General features: G+C 38.8%; 1 protein-coding gene across 1 annotated transcript in view; it reads right to left on the minus strand.

Moving 5' to 3' along the window:
* Adgrv1 (adhesion G protein-coupled receptor V1) overlaps nucleotides 1-17,279 on the minus strand; it is a 506,561-nt gene that overhangs the window by 340,485 nt on the left and 148,797 nt on the right. Inside the window, exons 59-65 of the mRNA XM_036207476.1 lie at nucleotides 14,978-15,157; nucleotides 10,656-10,820; nucleotides 6,194-6,311; nucleotides 3,556-3,676; nucleotides 1,760-1,898; nucleotides 1,359-1,544; nucleotides 853-1,085 (exon numbers count right to left, since the gene is read on the minus strand). Of these exons, the coding sequence (XP_036063369.1) occupies nucleotides 853-1,085; nucleotides 1,359-1,544; nucleotides 1,760-1,898; nucleotides 3,556-3,676; nucleotides 6,194-6,311; nucleotides 10,656-10,820; nucleotides 14,978-15,157 (1,142 nt within the window). The remainder of the gene's footprint in view (nucleotides 1-852; nucleotides 1,086-1,358; nucleotides 1,545-1,759; nucleotides 1,899-3,555; nucleotides 3,677-6,193; nucleotides 6,312-10,655; nucleotides 10,821-14,977; nucleotides 15,158-17,279) is intronic.

Here is a 17,279-nt window from a genome sequence, read left to right on the forward strand (position 1 = left end):
AGGCTGAGTAAGCCATGGGAAGCAAGCCAGTAAGCAGCACTTCTACATGGTCTCTGCATCAGCTCCTCCCTCCAGGTTCCTGACCTGTGGGAGTTCCTGAATTCCTTCAGTGATAAACAGAAATATGGAAGTATAAGCCAAATAAATCCTTTCCTCCCCAACTTGCTTTTTGGTCACGGTGTTTCATTGCAGCAATAGAAACTCTTAAGACAATCTAACTAGTGAACATATATTTTGATGTCTAAGAAAACTTGCAGTCTTCTCTGAATTCATGCATTATTCTGGGAAAGGGTCCCCTCCTGGGCCCAGTGTAGACTCTGGACAGGGATTCAACCAAGAGCAGTTCACTGTGTTAGTAAAGCCTCCTATTCTGTCGGTCAAGCTGTTCAGTATGATGGGTTTTGATTCTTCATTGAAAACATGCTGCACCAGTTTTGTCAGCTACCATTCATATTTTTTCCCCAGTTTAAACTGCTATCTCAAGCATCTATCTCATTTACCCACCGAGAAGACCCTTTGTATATAGACTTTGGTATACCAAGAGAGCTGCCTCCCACTTGCACTCGTTCATGGGTCCAGAGAGGGGGAAACAATTCTTGCCCCCCCCATGACTGCTCCCTAGAAAACAGTCAGGCTAACTGCCTGGAATCGAGAGATGCCATACCATCATCAATTCCCTGGCATTGTGGGATGGATGCACATAATAGGACCATGCACTCTCAGCACGGAAGTAGAGGAATAAAGTTTAGAAAATTATGAACGTTGTAGTCTGTCTGTCTTCCTTTGTTCAGTCCTGACTCAACGTCTCCCGCCTTTCTTTCTCCTTACACACCCTCACTTCCCGGCCTTTACCTTCCCTGGAGGTCCACTTTTGTAATGGCAAGAGCAAATTCCTCGGGGCCTTCAGGAAGATTGTCATCAAGGATTTCAACATGCAGACTTCTCGCCCTCTCTCTGGCTTCAAAGAGGAGCTCCCCTGATATGGGGACAAAGTCCCAGCCTGCCTCGGCCGTTCTGCTATCAGTCCCACACAAGACTCGCACACGTCCAAAAGAGCCACCTGAGCGGACAACTGTGACATTAACCTAGGAGAAAATTGCTTACCTGTTTAATGTGAATGTTTAATCCACTGAGCAAATCATCACTAATTAAAGAGTCTATTTACTGGGATTATGTTGGAACTAAACTTAACTCTACACAATTATAGAAATTACATGTTGTAATAGTGATACTAGGAAGAAATTAATCCACTAGGGGGAAATGCTTTAGGAAAGGAACTTAAAGGAAATGCCTTTTAGAGACTGCTCAGCACACTAGAAACAAAGAAACAGGAAGAGCTGGAGTAGCCCACGCCATACCCTCTGTGCTGCTTCTGAGACTCGAAGCTGCTCCTGTGAAAATGAGAACCGCCCATAGGGGCCATCACTGGCCACCATGGTGATGCCGGCGGTGATAGTGGCTTCATTCAGCACGCCACCCTCACTGATTCCAGTGAGCTGGAACTCATAGGTACACTTCTCCTCAGGGGTGTCATCATCCAAAGCCTGGAAAAGGTAAACAAACAAACAAATAAATAAAAGCCATGCACAGAACAATGTCTAAAATGTAAAGAAGTGTCCTATCCATAGACACAGCCATGGAATCTGTAGCCTCCCTCCATTTCCACGCATGCATGCATGTGCACATGTACACACACACACACACACACACACACACACACACACACACACACGCTAACAGAAGGCAATCACGTTGGTACCTGAATTACTACAGTAGCTTCAGACTGTCCATCCTGAATTGTCAGTTGTCCTGATGTTTCAACAAACTCCCCCACGGAAGGAGGAAATATCCTCCAGGACACCGTGATCTCCCCTGAGACCCCTGGGCCACGAACAAGGCTACAACAGTACATGGATATATATTTAGTACATTTTTAATTAATGATATGTCTTAAACAGTTTCTGTGCCTTTAAACCAATTTTGACTATCTCGAGAATCTTATGCCTTTAAATAACCTTACTAATCAATTGTAAAGCAGGCAAAAGTCTTAGAATTGCAAGACAGTATCGTCAGAATTCCTAAGCTAGCATTTCACTACCTCAACAAAAACAGTGACCAAAATGAGCACTAAACCTGAAGGTTAAAGGGATAGAAATAAGCACTTATGGATTTGATTTAACATCCACACAGATGCTGAACAGCCTAAGGAGTCCTCTGAAGAACAGAACACATGCAGACTCCATACCAGGGATGGAATTCAGACCGTTGCCATGATCAAATCCCCAGGCCAACCCAGCTACGCCACTGGTTGCTGCTTCATTCCTTGGTGGGAAATGTGGGGACAAACCTGCCCACAGTCATGCTGGTTTAGTTAGGTGCCAGGCTCTGGCTGGAGAAGCACACGCTCTTAGTACTTTCACTTGAAATGGTTTTCTATTCACTGTATTATCTGAAAATGCAGCAGAATCTTACACATAGGCCTCTTGCCTAATAATCTTAATGAATGAACAGGCTAATGATGTCATAGGATGGATTTTCTAGAGTTTCCATTCATAAATCTTTCCCACTTATAACTGGACATTTTCATCTTTAGTATCCTTATACAATATGTGTTTATTTTGGTATTATTGAACTAATTCATACCCTTAGAAAAGGGGATGACAGGAAGAGACTGTGCATCTTGCTACTCTTCCTGATCTAAGACAGAATGTTTTAAAACTTGTAGCTGTGCTGTGCTATATTGAAAAAGTTAAGTCTTGCATTTTTGCTTAAGTCATGGTTTGCTATTAAATTTTTCAAATGTTTGCTCTATAGACATTAATAAAGTTAAGTGGATTTATCTTATTTTCATCCCAATAATACATGAAGCAAACCTTCTGACTAATAAATCTATATGTTTACTCATGAAATAAATTCAATTTTGTTTTGATTTATCATATCTTTTCTACATTTGGGATTTTTTGGAGATAGGATCTCACTATGTAGCCCTATCTGGCCTGGAAATTAGCTATGTAAACCAGGCTGGCCTCAAATTCACAGAGATCTGTGCAAACATTGGGATAAAAGTTGCATACTTTTCACTTTTATAGAGGAACTCCTCATGCATGCAGTGACAGAGTGGGGCTGTCTAATTTTTACCCCCATGAACTTTCTTTGTTGTGAGCTATGTGCCTCACCCCTAAGGGAGCAAGGCTACTTAAGATAGCTTGGGTAGTATTTAATTTCTGCCTGAAGTTTGTTCTCCACACAATGCTTACCAGTATGTATTGTGACAATGAGTATTATGTATGCTTGAGAATGGTACTCTAGGCAGAAGCATGCTGTGACCCTTTAATACATACAGTTCCTCATGTTGTGGTGACCCCCAACTATAAAATTATTTTGTTGCTACTTTATAACTGTAATTTTGTTACTGCTTTGAATTGTAATATAAATATCTGATAAGCAGGATATCTGATATGCAACCGCCAAAGAGATCTCAACCCACAAATTGAGAACCCCTGCTCTATCTAGGTCATTTAAATAAAACAAAGAAAAAAATCATAAAATCCTCACCTGATGATGCCAGTGCCATTATATGTTGCTGAGGGTTCCCCAATAATGATGTGTCTAGATGATGAAGCAATCCCAACTTCTGATGCACCCTTATCTCCTCGAATGATTATTGATGCACTACCTATTTAATATCATATAGCACAGTTTGACGCAAACATGTAAATGCGCTCACACACTAACCAGTTAAACTCAAATGTCAATAATGGAAGGCAGGCACTGTTACCTGCCTTTCACCAGGAGGGTAGCAAAGCATACTAAAGAATTGGAGCTTTTTCAGACTTTCCCATGATCACACTTGCAAAAGCAGCCAGGAGAAGCTTGGCAAAAAAACCCTACTCACACTGCATGGTAAACAAGCTGTCCTCTACCACGGGCATGAACTGACTCCTGCAGTATACTTCCTTTGCTGTTGGCTGCATGGTAAACAAGCTGTCCTCTACCACGGGCATGAACTGACTCCTGCAGTATACTTCCTTTGCTGTCCTCCTTTGCTGTTCGCTGTGTGGCTTTGTCAGTGGCCTCTGTGGCCAAAGTAAGAATTCTTAGGGCCTTTTTTTTTTAACTTTTAATTTCCTGACTAGTCACAAAGCTGATTACTTATTATTATCAAAAGGTAAACTAAACTATCTAATAATTTGAGAATACATACAACAACTTAGCCATAATTAGATGAAGATCGTTTCCAGAAGCACACATTGGAGTTTCATAGGAAACAAAATCAAAAACCATAAACAGATTATTGCACATTTGCATTCCTTGCAATGGCTTAATGAAACTAAGAGTGATTTGTCATCTACAAGTATGCCACAATGAGACATACAGTCAGAGCTTGTTTATGTTTGATAATGGATTTACCTTGCCCCATATGGTGATATTTTATTTGTGATTTAATAAATAAGGCTTGCCTGAAGATCAGAGGAAAAAAACAGCCATTATAAGTAAACAAAGAAGTCAGGCAATGGTAGCACACATCTTTAATCCTATCACTTGGCAGGCAGGGATCTGTCTGGATCTCTGTGAGTTCAAGGCCACACTGGAAACAGAGCCAGGTGTGGCGGTACATGCCTTAAATTCCAATACAAGTTAACCATGGAGGTCTGGAGGTCTGGACAGACAGACAGACAGGAAGTGACAGAGCTGGGCAGAAAGAGGAAGTGATGTAGCTGGACAGAGAGCAAATCAGATGATAGAACATCAAGGCATATAGGCATGGGTAGACAGGAAGTCGCTCAAATTTGGAAGCTGCAGAGTTGGTGAGGTGAGGTTAGCTCATGGCTGTCCTGTTCCTCTGATCCCTCTCAGGCTTTAATCCCTGTATCTGGCTCCATGATTTTATTTAATAAGACCATTTAGTAACTCATCTACAGCCCCATGGACTTATTCTTATTATGTGCAGAGTCATCCTATGCAACATCAGCCCTGGCATTTTAATGAGATTTCACTGACCTAAATTAAAACTTATGCAGGATATGGTGCCTTGCCATGACTGTTTCACAGGCTGGTCAATACACAGGAAGAGTAACCAGTCACCCCAGTGGTCTATACCCTTCTGAGAATGTTCCCGCCACAGCATCCACTGTGGTCCCAGAGCCTTGTTTAGCATGAAGTTTCATTGTTATAAAAGGACTGTGTAACAACAAGCAAATTTCTATTTTAAAACTTTCTTATCCTTCTTGTCGTTACATTATTCATAGCATGATGAAATCATTAAAGACCTGTCTTTCCTATAAAGATCTAAGAATTAGGATACCTAATCTTGAAATATTAAAACAGCCAAGTGATTAATTTTAGATAAAAATGTGTAGACATAGGCTATCATAATCACACTTCGTGTGGTCATTTTTAAAATTATGCCCTATATGATTTATATAAATAAAAATTATAGACAATCAAGCATCACTATCAGCATTTCAAGGCTAATAATTTGAAAGTCATCTATATAAAAACATAACAAAATGGAATTATATTGAGCATATTGCTATGCAGCCCAGTTTCATAACACAGCAATTATCTGTGTAATTAAGAATTCTTTGGACTGGAGAGATGATCTAGAAGTTAAGAACGCCTCAGTCCCAGCATCCACAACAAGCAGCACTAAACACTGTAAACTCCCAGTTCAGAGGCATCAAATGTAGGGCAGCTCATAACTCAAGTACCTGCAGTCCCGGTAAGATTCAATTCTTCTGGCCTGCATACGCACCTGCACTCCCATGCACAAACCCACATGAACATACACACACACATTTTTTAATCATAATTTTTAAATTAAAAAGTTAATTATTCTTTACTTTAGTGTAATGAAGAGTTTTTCTGCTACAATGTATAGTGACTTTTAACAGCCTACTACTGTTTAATCATGCAGGTGTCTTATTTTATTTTATGAGCATCACTATAATGAACAGTTTTCTTTTAAAACAAACAAAAAACCCTAGTGGTATATTATCTTTGATACATGACTGTATAAGTTGTAAGTATTGTATTATAATTTTAATTTTTAAGAATTTGTCTATAATATAGATAAAAATGTAGATTTACATTGAAGCATATTTTTAAAAATTATAAAATCCAGCCTTGCCTACCTTTATAACTACATATTTTGGATACTTTTAATTTCAAAAACTATGTGAGTTTTTCTTACCTTTCATTGGAGATATCTCTATTTCATCAGCTGCTCTCAGCTCAATAGTGAAGCATCTATCCTCCCCCAGGATGCTGTCCTGAAGTGTATGCAATGTCACGGTCTTTTGGAATTCAGTCTACAGTATTTGAAAAACAGTTAAAAAAAACAGTAACAAAATCAAATCTTAAATGTTCTCATTAAAAAAATAAGATTTTTGAACTTATATGAACTGCTTAAGAATCCGTTTTTGTCACATACAGTTAGGAATTATATGGAGGAAGAATTGCAATATAAAAATTATCTCTAACTACAAATTTTATTTTAGTTTCTTGAAGGGGGAAAGGTGAAAAATAGCACAACTCTTAAATTTATTGAAAAATTTCCAGCATTGAAAATCCAAACTTGTAGAGCTAATTGTTCACATCCAAAGGTCACAGGGCTGACTGCACAGGACATGGTGAGCTGTGTGCAAAGGAGACCATTTCACAGCCGTGATCGACAGTCCTTGGGGTGTCTGCTGCCCATGACCTCTGGACAAGCTCCTGCCTTCACCAATGTTAGGTTGGTGGTGCCTACCTGGTTGGCAATACTGTCTCAAGGCAACAGCAGGGGTCTAACCCATGAGAATCTGGCATCTCTATCCAGAAACCAGTGTTTTTGTTACAGGCTGTAATTATCACTTACCTGCAAGTTTAATGTTTTGTTTTTCTCTGTTTTCATGTATGTCTTGCTTGTCTCTTACCAAACATATTACTAGATACTTTACAATTCCTGATAGGTATTTTTATCTCTAATGATAAGTCACAAATATTACTCACTTTATATATCAATACATGTTTTTCTTGTATCCCCTAGACACAGCTTACATTTGTCTGTGGCCCTAGCTCTACTGGAGAGCACACAGCCTTTTAGTTTATATTCCCCTTGTCTCTTTTTAATCTCTCCATTTCACTCCTGCTTTGCAAAGCTGCCCCTCCCGTCACTCTGTTAGGTGTACACTCCACTTCTGAAGTTTCCCTTTGGTATACCATGCTGCTGATGCCATCTGTTTCCCTCGGTGGATTCTATTTATCCTTTGATTATTATGGAGGTTCCATTGATTATAGTTACACATTTATGTTCATCTAATTGGTTATTTACTATTGTAATAAATGCTACCACAAATATTCTTGCAATCCTTATTTGTGCATGCAGATATTTCTCTGAGGTACCCCAGAATGTGTCCATCCTTAAACAGTAAGTTTGCCTGTTCTCTAAAAGTGATTTGCAACCATAAATCAACTTTGGGGTACTTTTTGGTTGTGACTAGATGCATGGATAGTATTCCAAACCTAGAGTTGTTCTAACGTATTTTTGTGTTAAATAAGAACTGTAACTCCTACCTGAGTGCAGTTTATATAGCATACAACTGCTCTTTATGTCACATCATAGCCTTCTTTATGCTCACAAACACCAGACTGCAACACTACACTGGGAATCACTTTAAACAGTGAAATCACAAACCCACAAATGAAGAAAACTCATTCTAAACAGACTATATTAAAAGGATATTTATTTACATTGTGAGGTAGAAACAAGTCCATTCTCTGTCTTCCCTCAGCAAGGAATATACAAAAAATGAAAACTGAATTTTCCATCATTCTTCCTATGTCAACAAATGACTAGGAGAGCATAAGGCGTGTTGGCCAAGGAATACAAATACATTTTAGTGAGTAGGTGCAGTCCACAAATGCAAAAGTATTAACAAGCCTTCCATGAATCATAAGAATCTACTATATTCTGTATATTCACACTGCCTTCTAGGAAACATGCAAGGCAACGTTTCATATCACAGAATCTCCAGTTCTCAATACAAGTAACAGCTGGTATGTGGAGGGAAAGCCTGTCACTCCCAATCGATAGTTTTGTAATGCTGATTATAAATGATAACAAGGACTCTGGCACAAAGAGGTAATGGGAACGATTCACAGGAAGATGAGCTCAGAAAACCTCTACTAGTGATTCAAAATTCACTTAAGTATAAAAAATAAAAACTTCTCACCAAACCCCTCAAAAAAATCCTCCTTAATTCAATCAAGAGTTTTCAAAGATATTTGATCCTGGAAAATTTTTCCTTACAATTTTATTTTTCATATTCTGCACAAAAGCTATATATGGAGTAGCTATTACCACTGCAGGCTGTCTCAGAGAGACAGAAATATAAACTATTTGCTTACTATGGAACTTCAAAGTTATAAAATTTTAAGCACACAATGTAGGAAAGATGAGCTTCGCTGCATTGGGAGCAAACAGCCATTTTCATTAACACATTTTAAATATCATCTATTTCATTTGGTACTTCCAAGTGTCAGGAAATTAGCCTGCTTACAAAGACTATTCCTGCAGTCCTTAGGCCTTGCCTGGTTAAACACTGCTATTCTCGTTTTGTACTTTGGAAACCAAACATGGTCAACATTAATAAATTTACCTAGATCCCGAGTAGGAAGAAGGTTTCAATTAGTCTCACTAGATGTAAAATCTGTCCCTGGTTACTTCCAATATCACAAGAGAATCACAACTGAAAGGAAACGTAGTAGATACAATGAGTATAAATACCGGTGACCTAAGAAATCTGTCATCGTATAGAAACGGCCAGGAAAGGACTGAAGGACGGACATCAGTCTCTGAACTACCAAAACCACGATGGTTCAGAGAGAGTGTGGGAGTGGGGAGGTGTCAGCAGTAAGCACTGAGCAAAAGAATGTATTTACCCAAGACTTTGCTGTTGCTGCTGTTTTGTGTTTTGTTTTGTTTTTTGAAATAGGGTTTCTCTGTGTAGCCTTAGCTGTCCTAGAACTCATGCTATAGACCAGGCTAGCCTAAAATTCACAGAGATACATTTGACTCTGCCTCCCAAGTGCTGGTATTAAAAGTATGTACCATCACCACCAGGCTTTACCCAAATTTTTAATGCAATTTGGTTAGCATAGAAAGTAAATGTTTGATTTAAATTGTAATATAAAGCAGCAAGTTACAGATTGATTGCAGAGCACAAATTCCATGTGTGAAAGAAGAAGGTACATATGTTTTGAAAGGATATAAAAGAAACTTTAAATGGTGGTTATCACAGGAGGAGTGGAGAGATTTCACTTAATTTGTATCCCTCTGTACTTCCGAGGTTTATACCAAGAGCACACGGTTGTTTTGTTTGTTTTACTTACTAAAAACATAAGTATAGAAAAGACTTCTGAGCTCAACTGACAGTGGGTTAATTGAAGGAGACCTTCCTTCTTCCAGTGTGTGGACATCACAGGGGCACACCCAGGAGTTAGAGGCTCCCATGAGAACACCAGGTAAGGTCTCAGGCAAGAAGCCATATTTTTCTAGAAGCTCTCACATAATTAAATATATATATATATATCTTGTAAAATGGGGTTCATTATAATAGCTGTATATACTGCATACATCTGTATATGGATGGCAGTCTTAAAGATGCAGTTGCAAAACTAATTCTCACCATGAAGCTGCACACTGTGAAGTGGAGGCGAAGACCTGACATGAAAGGGGACAAGCTGTCAAGAGTAGCTAACCCCAAGTGTGTAACCAATGCTGCATTGCCTTCTCAGATGCAGAGAGGAGAGAGGTTAGAATGCATGTGCCCTTCATCTCCAAAGTCTAATTCCATCCTCAGTACACTTCCTTCCCTCTCTTCATTTTTTCCCTTGAGGACTGATTCTCTTCTCACAGAACACCCTAAAAACTGTTCTTCAGAATCCCTCAGCTAAGGGAAAGGCACGAGAGGAAAGGAACACCAGTGAGTACTCTTGGGTACAGTGTTAATGAAGGGGTGCAAGGGCAGCAGGAATGGGCAGAAGACAGAGGGTAAACAGACAGACAGCCCTGGAAAGAGCCAGTCCTCTTGAGTGTGTCCCTAACCCATATCTCTGTAGCAGATACTTAAGACATTATCTCAGCCATGTAATCAAAGTGTTGATGGCTTTAAATCTAAGTCTGTAAGCTTGAGATTCCCCTTGAGATGAGGTGACTATGATGTGCTCTTAATATGTCGGCTAAACGTTTGTAGATCTGACATTGTCTTAAAGACTGCTCACTATCAATGTTTTGACTCATTGTGAACATTCTGCACACTTAGGATAGTAAGAGAGTAAATTTAAAAGAAAACAGAAAATCAGACTCAGTGATAAAATGTATGGAAAGGCTACAGATATTTGTTTTCTCTACTGACTCGACCTTTTCAGGCAGTAGGGGAATGTGACAGAAAGTCACTTTGGGCTGTGTTACAGAGACAAGGTCTGGATTCTGCAATCTGACACTCCTCCTTCCTTCTCCCTCCCATTTTCCTTGCTCCTCCCACTTCCTCTCAATGCTCATGAATTTAAAAAAAGAAACTTTGAACACTAGCATGTGAATTCATAAACAGTACCACAATGCTCTATAAAAACTAAGAAAAAAGTTACAGGAACTGAGAGCCTGACTGTACCTCGTCAAAATGAAGTGTCCCATTCAAAGGACTGAGATCATCTTTGGCCTTCTCTTCTATAGCCCAATGAAGTAGGACAGCTCCTTTACCTCCTGGGGACCGGACGACTGTCAATGTCACATATGAATCAGGGTCATCAGACAAAAGGGATTCATCAACCATTACCTACAAGAAATAAAATCCAGTAAAGCAAACACATTAAAAAATAGAAATAATCTTATTTGTTTGTGATCATTGTAGTTTTGAATTTAAAATTCTATTCAAGACATACTAACATGTAGAAGGGAAAAGGTTTCTCTCAAACCCATTCTCCTTTCCTATACATTAGGCTACTTGGTATTTCAAATTTCTCTTTAAATTAGGTGAAGCAAATTGACTATATTGTGAACAGGTCACTGGTAGAAGTGATTGTAGCTGCTAGTACACTCAAACTTGCCCACAATCTTCCACATCTGCTGTTTTCCCACTTGTAGGTGAATAAAGAAGATGCCTCCAAGACCTTTAAAAAGCTAGTAGGCAGAGAGGAGTAATCTAATGCCTGGGGTGCCAGTTGGAGAAGAGGGGTCCATGGCAGTCAGAAGCTCTTGTATAAAGAGGCAAACACTAAGGATAAAGAACTGAAATTTGAGGGCTCTTTGTTACAGCATATAGATTTTCTAAGTAATAGGAATATCCAGGTATAGACTATCCTCTGAATGGTTAGTCATTTACCAACTTTAGTGAAGTTTTTATTAAGTTGGTTGCCTCTGTCAGAAAAGGAAATACTTAAAAAACAATTTTGATTAGGGGGATGGAGAGAGTCCAAATTAATAAAATGGTTTCGAACATATAGTTTCTCTCTTTCTCTCTCTCTCTCTCTCTCTCTCTCTCTCTCTCTCTCTCTCTCACTCACACACACACACACACACACACACACACACACACTCTTTAGATATTTTTGACTGTATGGTGTGTGTGTGTATGTGCATTGCTGTGTGTGAAAGCAGGTGTACATGTCCCACTATGTATGTATGGCTGTCAGAGTTCAGCCTTGGGCACTGGTCCTTCCCTTCCACCTTGCTTGAGACAGGGTCTCTTCATTGCTTTGCCACTGCATACTTGGGCTAGCTAACCACCAAGCATCCAGGGGTTCTTCTGCACCCACCTCCCAGCCCTCCATATGTGGTGTTTGAGTGAGAATGGCCCCCACAGGCTCATACACTAGAAAATCTGGTCCCTAGTTGGTGGAACTGTTGGGGAAGGATTAGGAGGAGTGACCTTTTCAGAGAAGATGTGTCACTGGGGATGGACTTTGAGGTTTCAAAAGCTCATGCCAGGACCAGTCTCTATTTCTAGCTTGTGAATTAGACATAAGCTCTCAGATACCGCTCCAGCACATGCCTGCCTGCTACCACACTACCAACCATGATGGCTGTGTACTCATCCTCTGAAACTGCAATCAAGCCCCCAACTAAATGCTTTCTTTTCTAAGTTTCCTTGGTCATGGTGTCTTTCATCAGCAACCGAAAAATAACTAAGACACCATAAGAGTATTGGGATTACAGATGTTCCTACTTCAGGTTTTACTTTCCTGTAGACTGTTGGCATTTGAATTCAGATGCTTCCAGTGACTTCTCCCGAGCTACCTTCCTCATTGTTATTGGAGACTCACTACATTAACTTACTAGCAGCAGCATTCCTTACTCTGAAGTCCTTACTAAAAGATCGGGTATGAGCGAATTCTACATGTTTACTTCAGACAGCAAAGGTCAAGTGCAGTGAACAAGCTCAGCTATGTAGATGTGAAATGTAACACAATGCTTTCCATTCTGAACATAGAAACTTACCAAACACAGTATGATCTTGTTTTTGTTTGTTTGTTTGCTCACTAAGCTCCATGTTAGAATCAAGAACAGAGAATTGGAAATAACTGGTATTTATTAAGCTATTATTGTGATATTTCTCTCTCTCTCTCTCTCTCTCTCTCTCTCTCTCTCTCTCTCTCTCTCTGTGTGTGTGTGTGTGTGTGTGTGTGTGTGTGGTGTCAATTTTTGCACAGTTTATTTTATTTAAGCCCCAGAGAACTCTTAGAAATTTGAAGATCAGCTGGGCAGTGGTGTCTACAAAGTGAGTTTCAGGACAGCCAGGGCTGCTACACAGTGAAACCCTGTCTTGAAAAGCCAAAGAGAGGGTGGGGGGAATTTTGGAGATCAGATATGTACATATATTTGGATAAAATGAGACTCAAATCTAATTCAAGTGTTTTGACTCCACACCAAGTATTGTTCTTGCCACTCCTCAGGCACAAAAAAAAATATTTTCTAGCAAAGAAGGAAGGAATCAATTATAAACAACCTGTGTGCATATTTTCTGCTCAGCTTGGAATATGCATAGATATCCACATGTCTATGTGCTTACACGTTGCCCTAGTGAGCATCTTATTTTGATGTGTTTACATTAACAATCTTCTTTCAGTGTTTTTCAGTTTCCTTTTTAATCTGTCACCAGCTAATACTGTTCATTGTGCACAGCACTGCATGTTGCACATGCATGTTGGGAAGTAGGGTACTTTGTGGTAAGAAAGGCAGGATATAACAAAAACAAATGTACGGGCTGTGACAATTAGTATTAATTCTACTAAGAGTAAAAATGTCAGCGGCACTTACTAAAGCAAGCCCTAGGTGTGAGTGCTCCGCACCCATCAACTCATTTATTCCTTGTAGTTCTTATGAGAAACTTACAATAGGACCTGGGTGTCTAATCTTACTTTTAGAGTAAGACAAATAGTAACTTGAGGCTCGTAGATTAATTCTCCAATCGTCCTTAAGGTAGGTTTAGAGCACTAATGTTAATAAAAGCAATTAAGATAAACCGAATGCCCAAGCTTAAAGAGTTGTCACCAACTGAAGAACTGAATATTAAACCATGAAACTATTTCTATCCAATTAATTTTCCATAAAAGGAGGGGTGGCTTACAAATACAGAGTTCAATGTCCGAGTTCAAGTGTGATAGTGTTACAAGCAAAAGTATTTTATAAGTTTTCACAAATTGAATATTTGAGCAGTTATCTCTGTTCAAATTTGAAAAATTAAATTACATACTAATGTGTACTAAAATATTCCAAAATATTATTATATATGCCAATATTCTAAGAAATATTATGTGATTGGAATTACCACAAAATAATAATGATGTTTATATCTCAGGATACAAGATTATAGAAATACCTTTTTTATACACTTACTATTCCCTAGACATTAGTTTATTACAAGCCACTCAAAGATTTTTGCTTCTTTCTCCAGGCAGAAAATGTTTTCCTTGGTTAAAGCAAAATTGTACTCTTAAAAGTCCCAATTTCTTGTGAAATTATAATTATGCTGACAAAATCCTTAGGTAACTTTTAGGCTGTATTTAAACTTTCAAGTACCTGAAAAACTGAGATCTCTTAGACAAGTTGGAAAGCCCTAGTCTTGTGAACACAGAATAGTAAAGATGGGGGCATTTGAGCAGCTAAAGATTACTCCTGGTGAATTAATGACTACATAGTAGGTAAAAGTGAATGGTGATACATTGAGCCAGAAAAGTTTCTGAGGAAATGTGAACTACCTAAGGATATTTATGAGTATTTCATCCTGGAGTTGTCTTTACAAGATAAAGTCATAATAATTATATATCATCACCACAAATGATTGCTATGATAGAGATTATCCTACGTTATATTTAAGCGAATGATAACGTAAAAACTGCCACCAAACAGAGAGAACTACATAAACATTTCAGGCTTGCAATTGGTTTAGGCTTTTTATCTCCACTCAAGGGCTAAATCTATGATAATCTTTCACATCTTGAAAAAGAACAGTGAACAGCAAGAGGAAAAGCTGAGGAGAAACATCAAAGCTTGGAGCAGAGAATATAAGCCAATATTTTGTTCAATATAATCCAAGGTGAAACTCCAGCACAGTGAATGTTAGGACTAAGTCTCATCAACTCACCCCATCCTAAGCTGCAACCTGAGGCCAGTGATTGATGAAAGCCCTCTCAACAAGGACAACACACCAGCAGTAAAGCAAGCAGAGAATGGAAGACAGGATGAGAAGCACATCTCGGTCTACCATACACAATAAAAATGAATCTGCCGCTCTCTGTCACAATCACCTGATGTGACGGACTCTCACTGTATTTCAGTGTTGCTACAGCAACAGCCTACTCAGAAGACCCATCTTGAAGAGAGACTCATTAAGTGAAGGGTAATGAAAAGCTTCAAAACAAAGATTAAAGATACTTTTTACTAAAAACTACATGAAAACCCAAGGAAAGCAGCCCCCTGATATATTTAACTTACAGTCTTCTCTTCAAATCCAAATATTCCAAATGGAGAATCGTTTGGGGGTATGACAACAGTCACCACAGCATCATCACCTAGTCTGCCACCACCAGCCACACTCTTCAAGCAGATGCTGAATGTCTCCATGAGTTCAAATTCACCGTCATCAATTATAGTTATTTCTATCAGTGCAGTGACCTATGGAACACAAAGGGGAGGGGAGGAAGGGGGAGGGAAAGACATAAGGTAATAACAATGTTTCCTCATATTTTAAATATTTTAGTTGAATAAAACAAAACAGTAGAAAACAACAGGTTTTTGCTTATTATATCCATAATACACTTAAGATAATGTATATATAGTTCTTCAAAGTTAGAAATTTAAGATCTATTATTTTCAAGATAAATTACATATTTAATAAAATATAAACTATTTTATTAGTGATATAACAGGTAATGGATTCTTGAACAAAAGTTTCTAAATGGTATGCAGTTTCTAACAACCACCATACAAGAATAACACCCAGTGTGCTTGATATTAATTTTGCATGATAGGAAATAGGACCATAAAACAATCTCTGTGTGCAGGAAGCATTTCAGTGAATGGAGAGCACAGACTACTCACGGAGAGAGTCCATGTTGGTTTCCAGCACCCAAGTGAGGTTGCTCACAGTCACCTGTAACTTCAGGGGAATCTGATGCCCTAATTTGGCTTCCTAGGAAACACACACACACACACACACACACACACACACACACACACACACACACACAGCACAGTCATACACACCATTAAAATAAAAACCAATCTTTTGGAAACATTGTCACTGACTTTTTCAATCAAACTTAGGAGGGGAAAGAAAGAGATGTTAAACAAATGTGCTGTTTTGGATGATTATGATCAGGATTTATAATCAGACTTATCAGGGTCTATGTTAAACATTTTTCTGAATATAAATAAACCTGTTCCAGCTTGTGATCTCACACATGCTCATAAGAACACTCTGGCTCCATCGTCACAATAACATCTTTGTCTGTAGTCTGCAGGTAAGCTACAGTACTTGGATACATTGATCATGAAATAAATTGTTTTCTATCTACAACATTTAACAATGGGGAAAGCAAGGAGTCGGGATGTCACACTCAGACAAGCACAGCCTAACCATATCAGCTTGTTACAAAATCCACACTTCAAGTCTGTACCATACAACTCAAAATATCTCCCTCTCAATTCAGGAAGCTTAGAAGACATAGTAACGCAAAGAATGCTAAGTAAGTGATGAGACTTTAAGTTCACATTCGGAACAAAATGCCAGCAGTCCGGCTGCTTCAGTGAAAAGCCAGTTTTATTGCCACTGATTTAACATAAACATTCCCACCTACTTGTGTTGCCCTCACCCCACGCTTAGTAGAAAACATTTAAAAGTTCTAACTGCAGTAATCATTAACCATACAGGTCTTTGTGTATGGGAAGTCTGTATTTGTGTGGATCCTTTAGCATTACAGAGCTGCTGGAAAGCACTGATAAGCTGGCACATGCTAGGTAACTCTGTACAGGCAAATTTGGGCTAACTCTGGGTAGATTCTGCTATCTTAACAAGTTACAAACATGCACAAACATACAAAGTGTGATCATACAAGAGCGATCCTATGCTTTTCTGTTCACTGATTAAGAATGTGTGCTGCGGGAATGGCACAGTGGGTGCAGCGCTTGCTACGCAACTGTGACATCCTGAGTCTGGATCTCCAGAACTCAAGTAAAGCCAGATACAGTAGCATGCACCTGGAATCCAAGCATTCCTAAGGCAAAACTGGTGGCAGAGAACTGAGGATCCAAAGAATCTCACAGGCCAGTTAGTTTGTCATATGTAGTGAATGAGAGATTCTGTCTCAAACAAGATGAAAGGCGAGCACAAACACTTAAAGTTGTCCTCTGACTTCCACACACATTCTGTGGCACACACTTGCCTGCACACAGGCGCACAAACACACACGCGCACAAACACACACACACACACACAGATTTTAAAAATTTATGAAACTGTTCTATTTGTACTTATTACAAGGGACACAGCTTATAAAACTAGTAACACTATGGAAATATCTTATATTTATTTATCAACTGTTTGACCTGAAGCAAGAATATTATTTTTCCCAAATTTCAACTATTTTGTTCCTAGTCTATCATTGTTTTGTATAGCAATAAGTATTCATATACTGCAAGTTCTTTATTTAAACATATCTGTATCTGAGAGTTCTCAGAAGACCTATAAACATAGAATAAATATTTTTTAAAGTATTCAGTACCTTTAACCACAAGA

Source organism: Onychomys torridus, chromosome 15 (assembly GCF_903995425.1).
Source record: "Onychomys torridus chromosome 15, mOncTor1.1, whole genome shotgun sequence".
Taxonomy (NCBI): domain Eukaryota; kingdom Metazoa; phylum Chordata; class Mammalia; order Rodentia; family Cricetidae; genus Onychomys; species Onychomys torridus.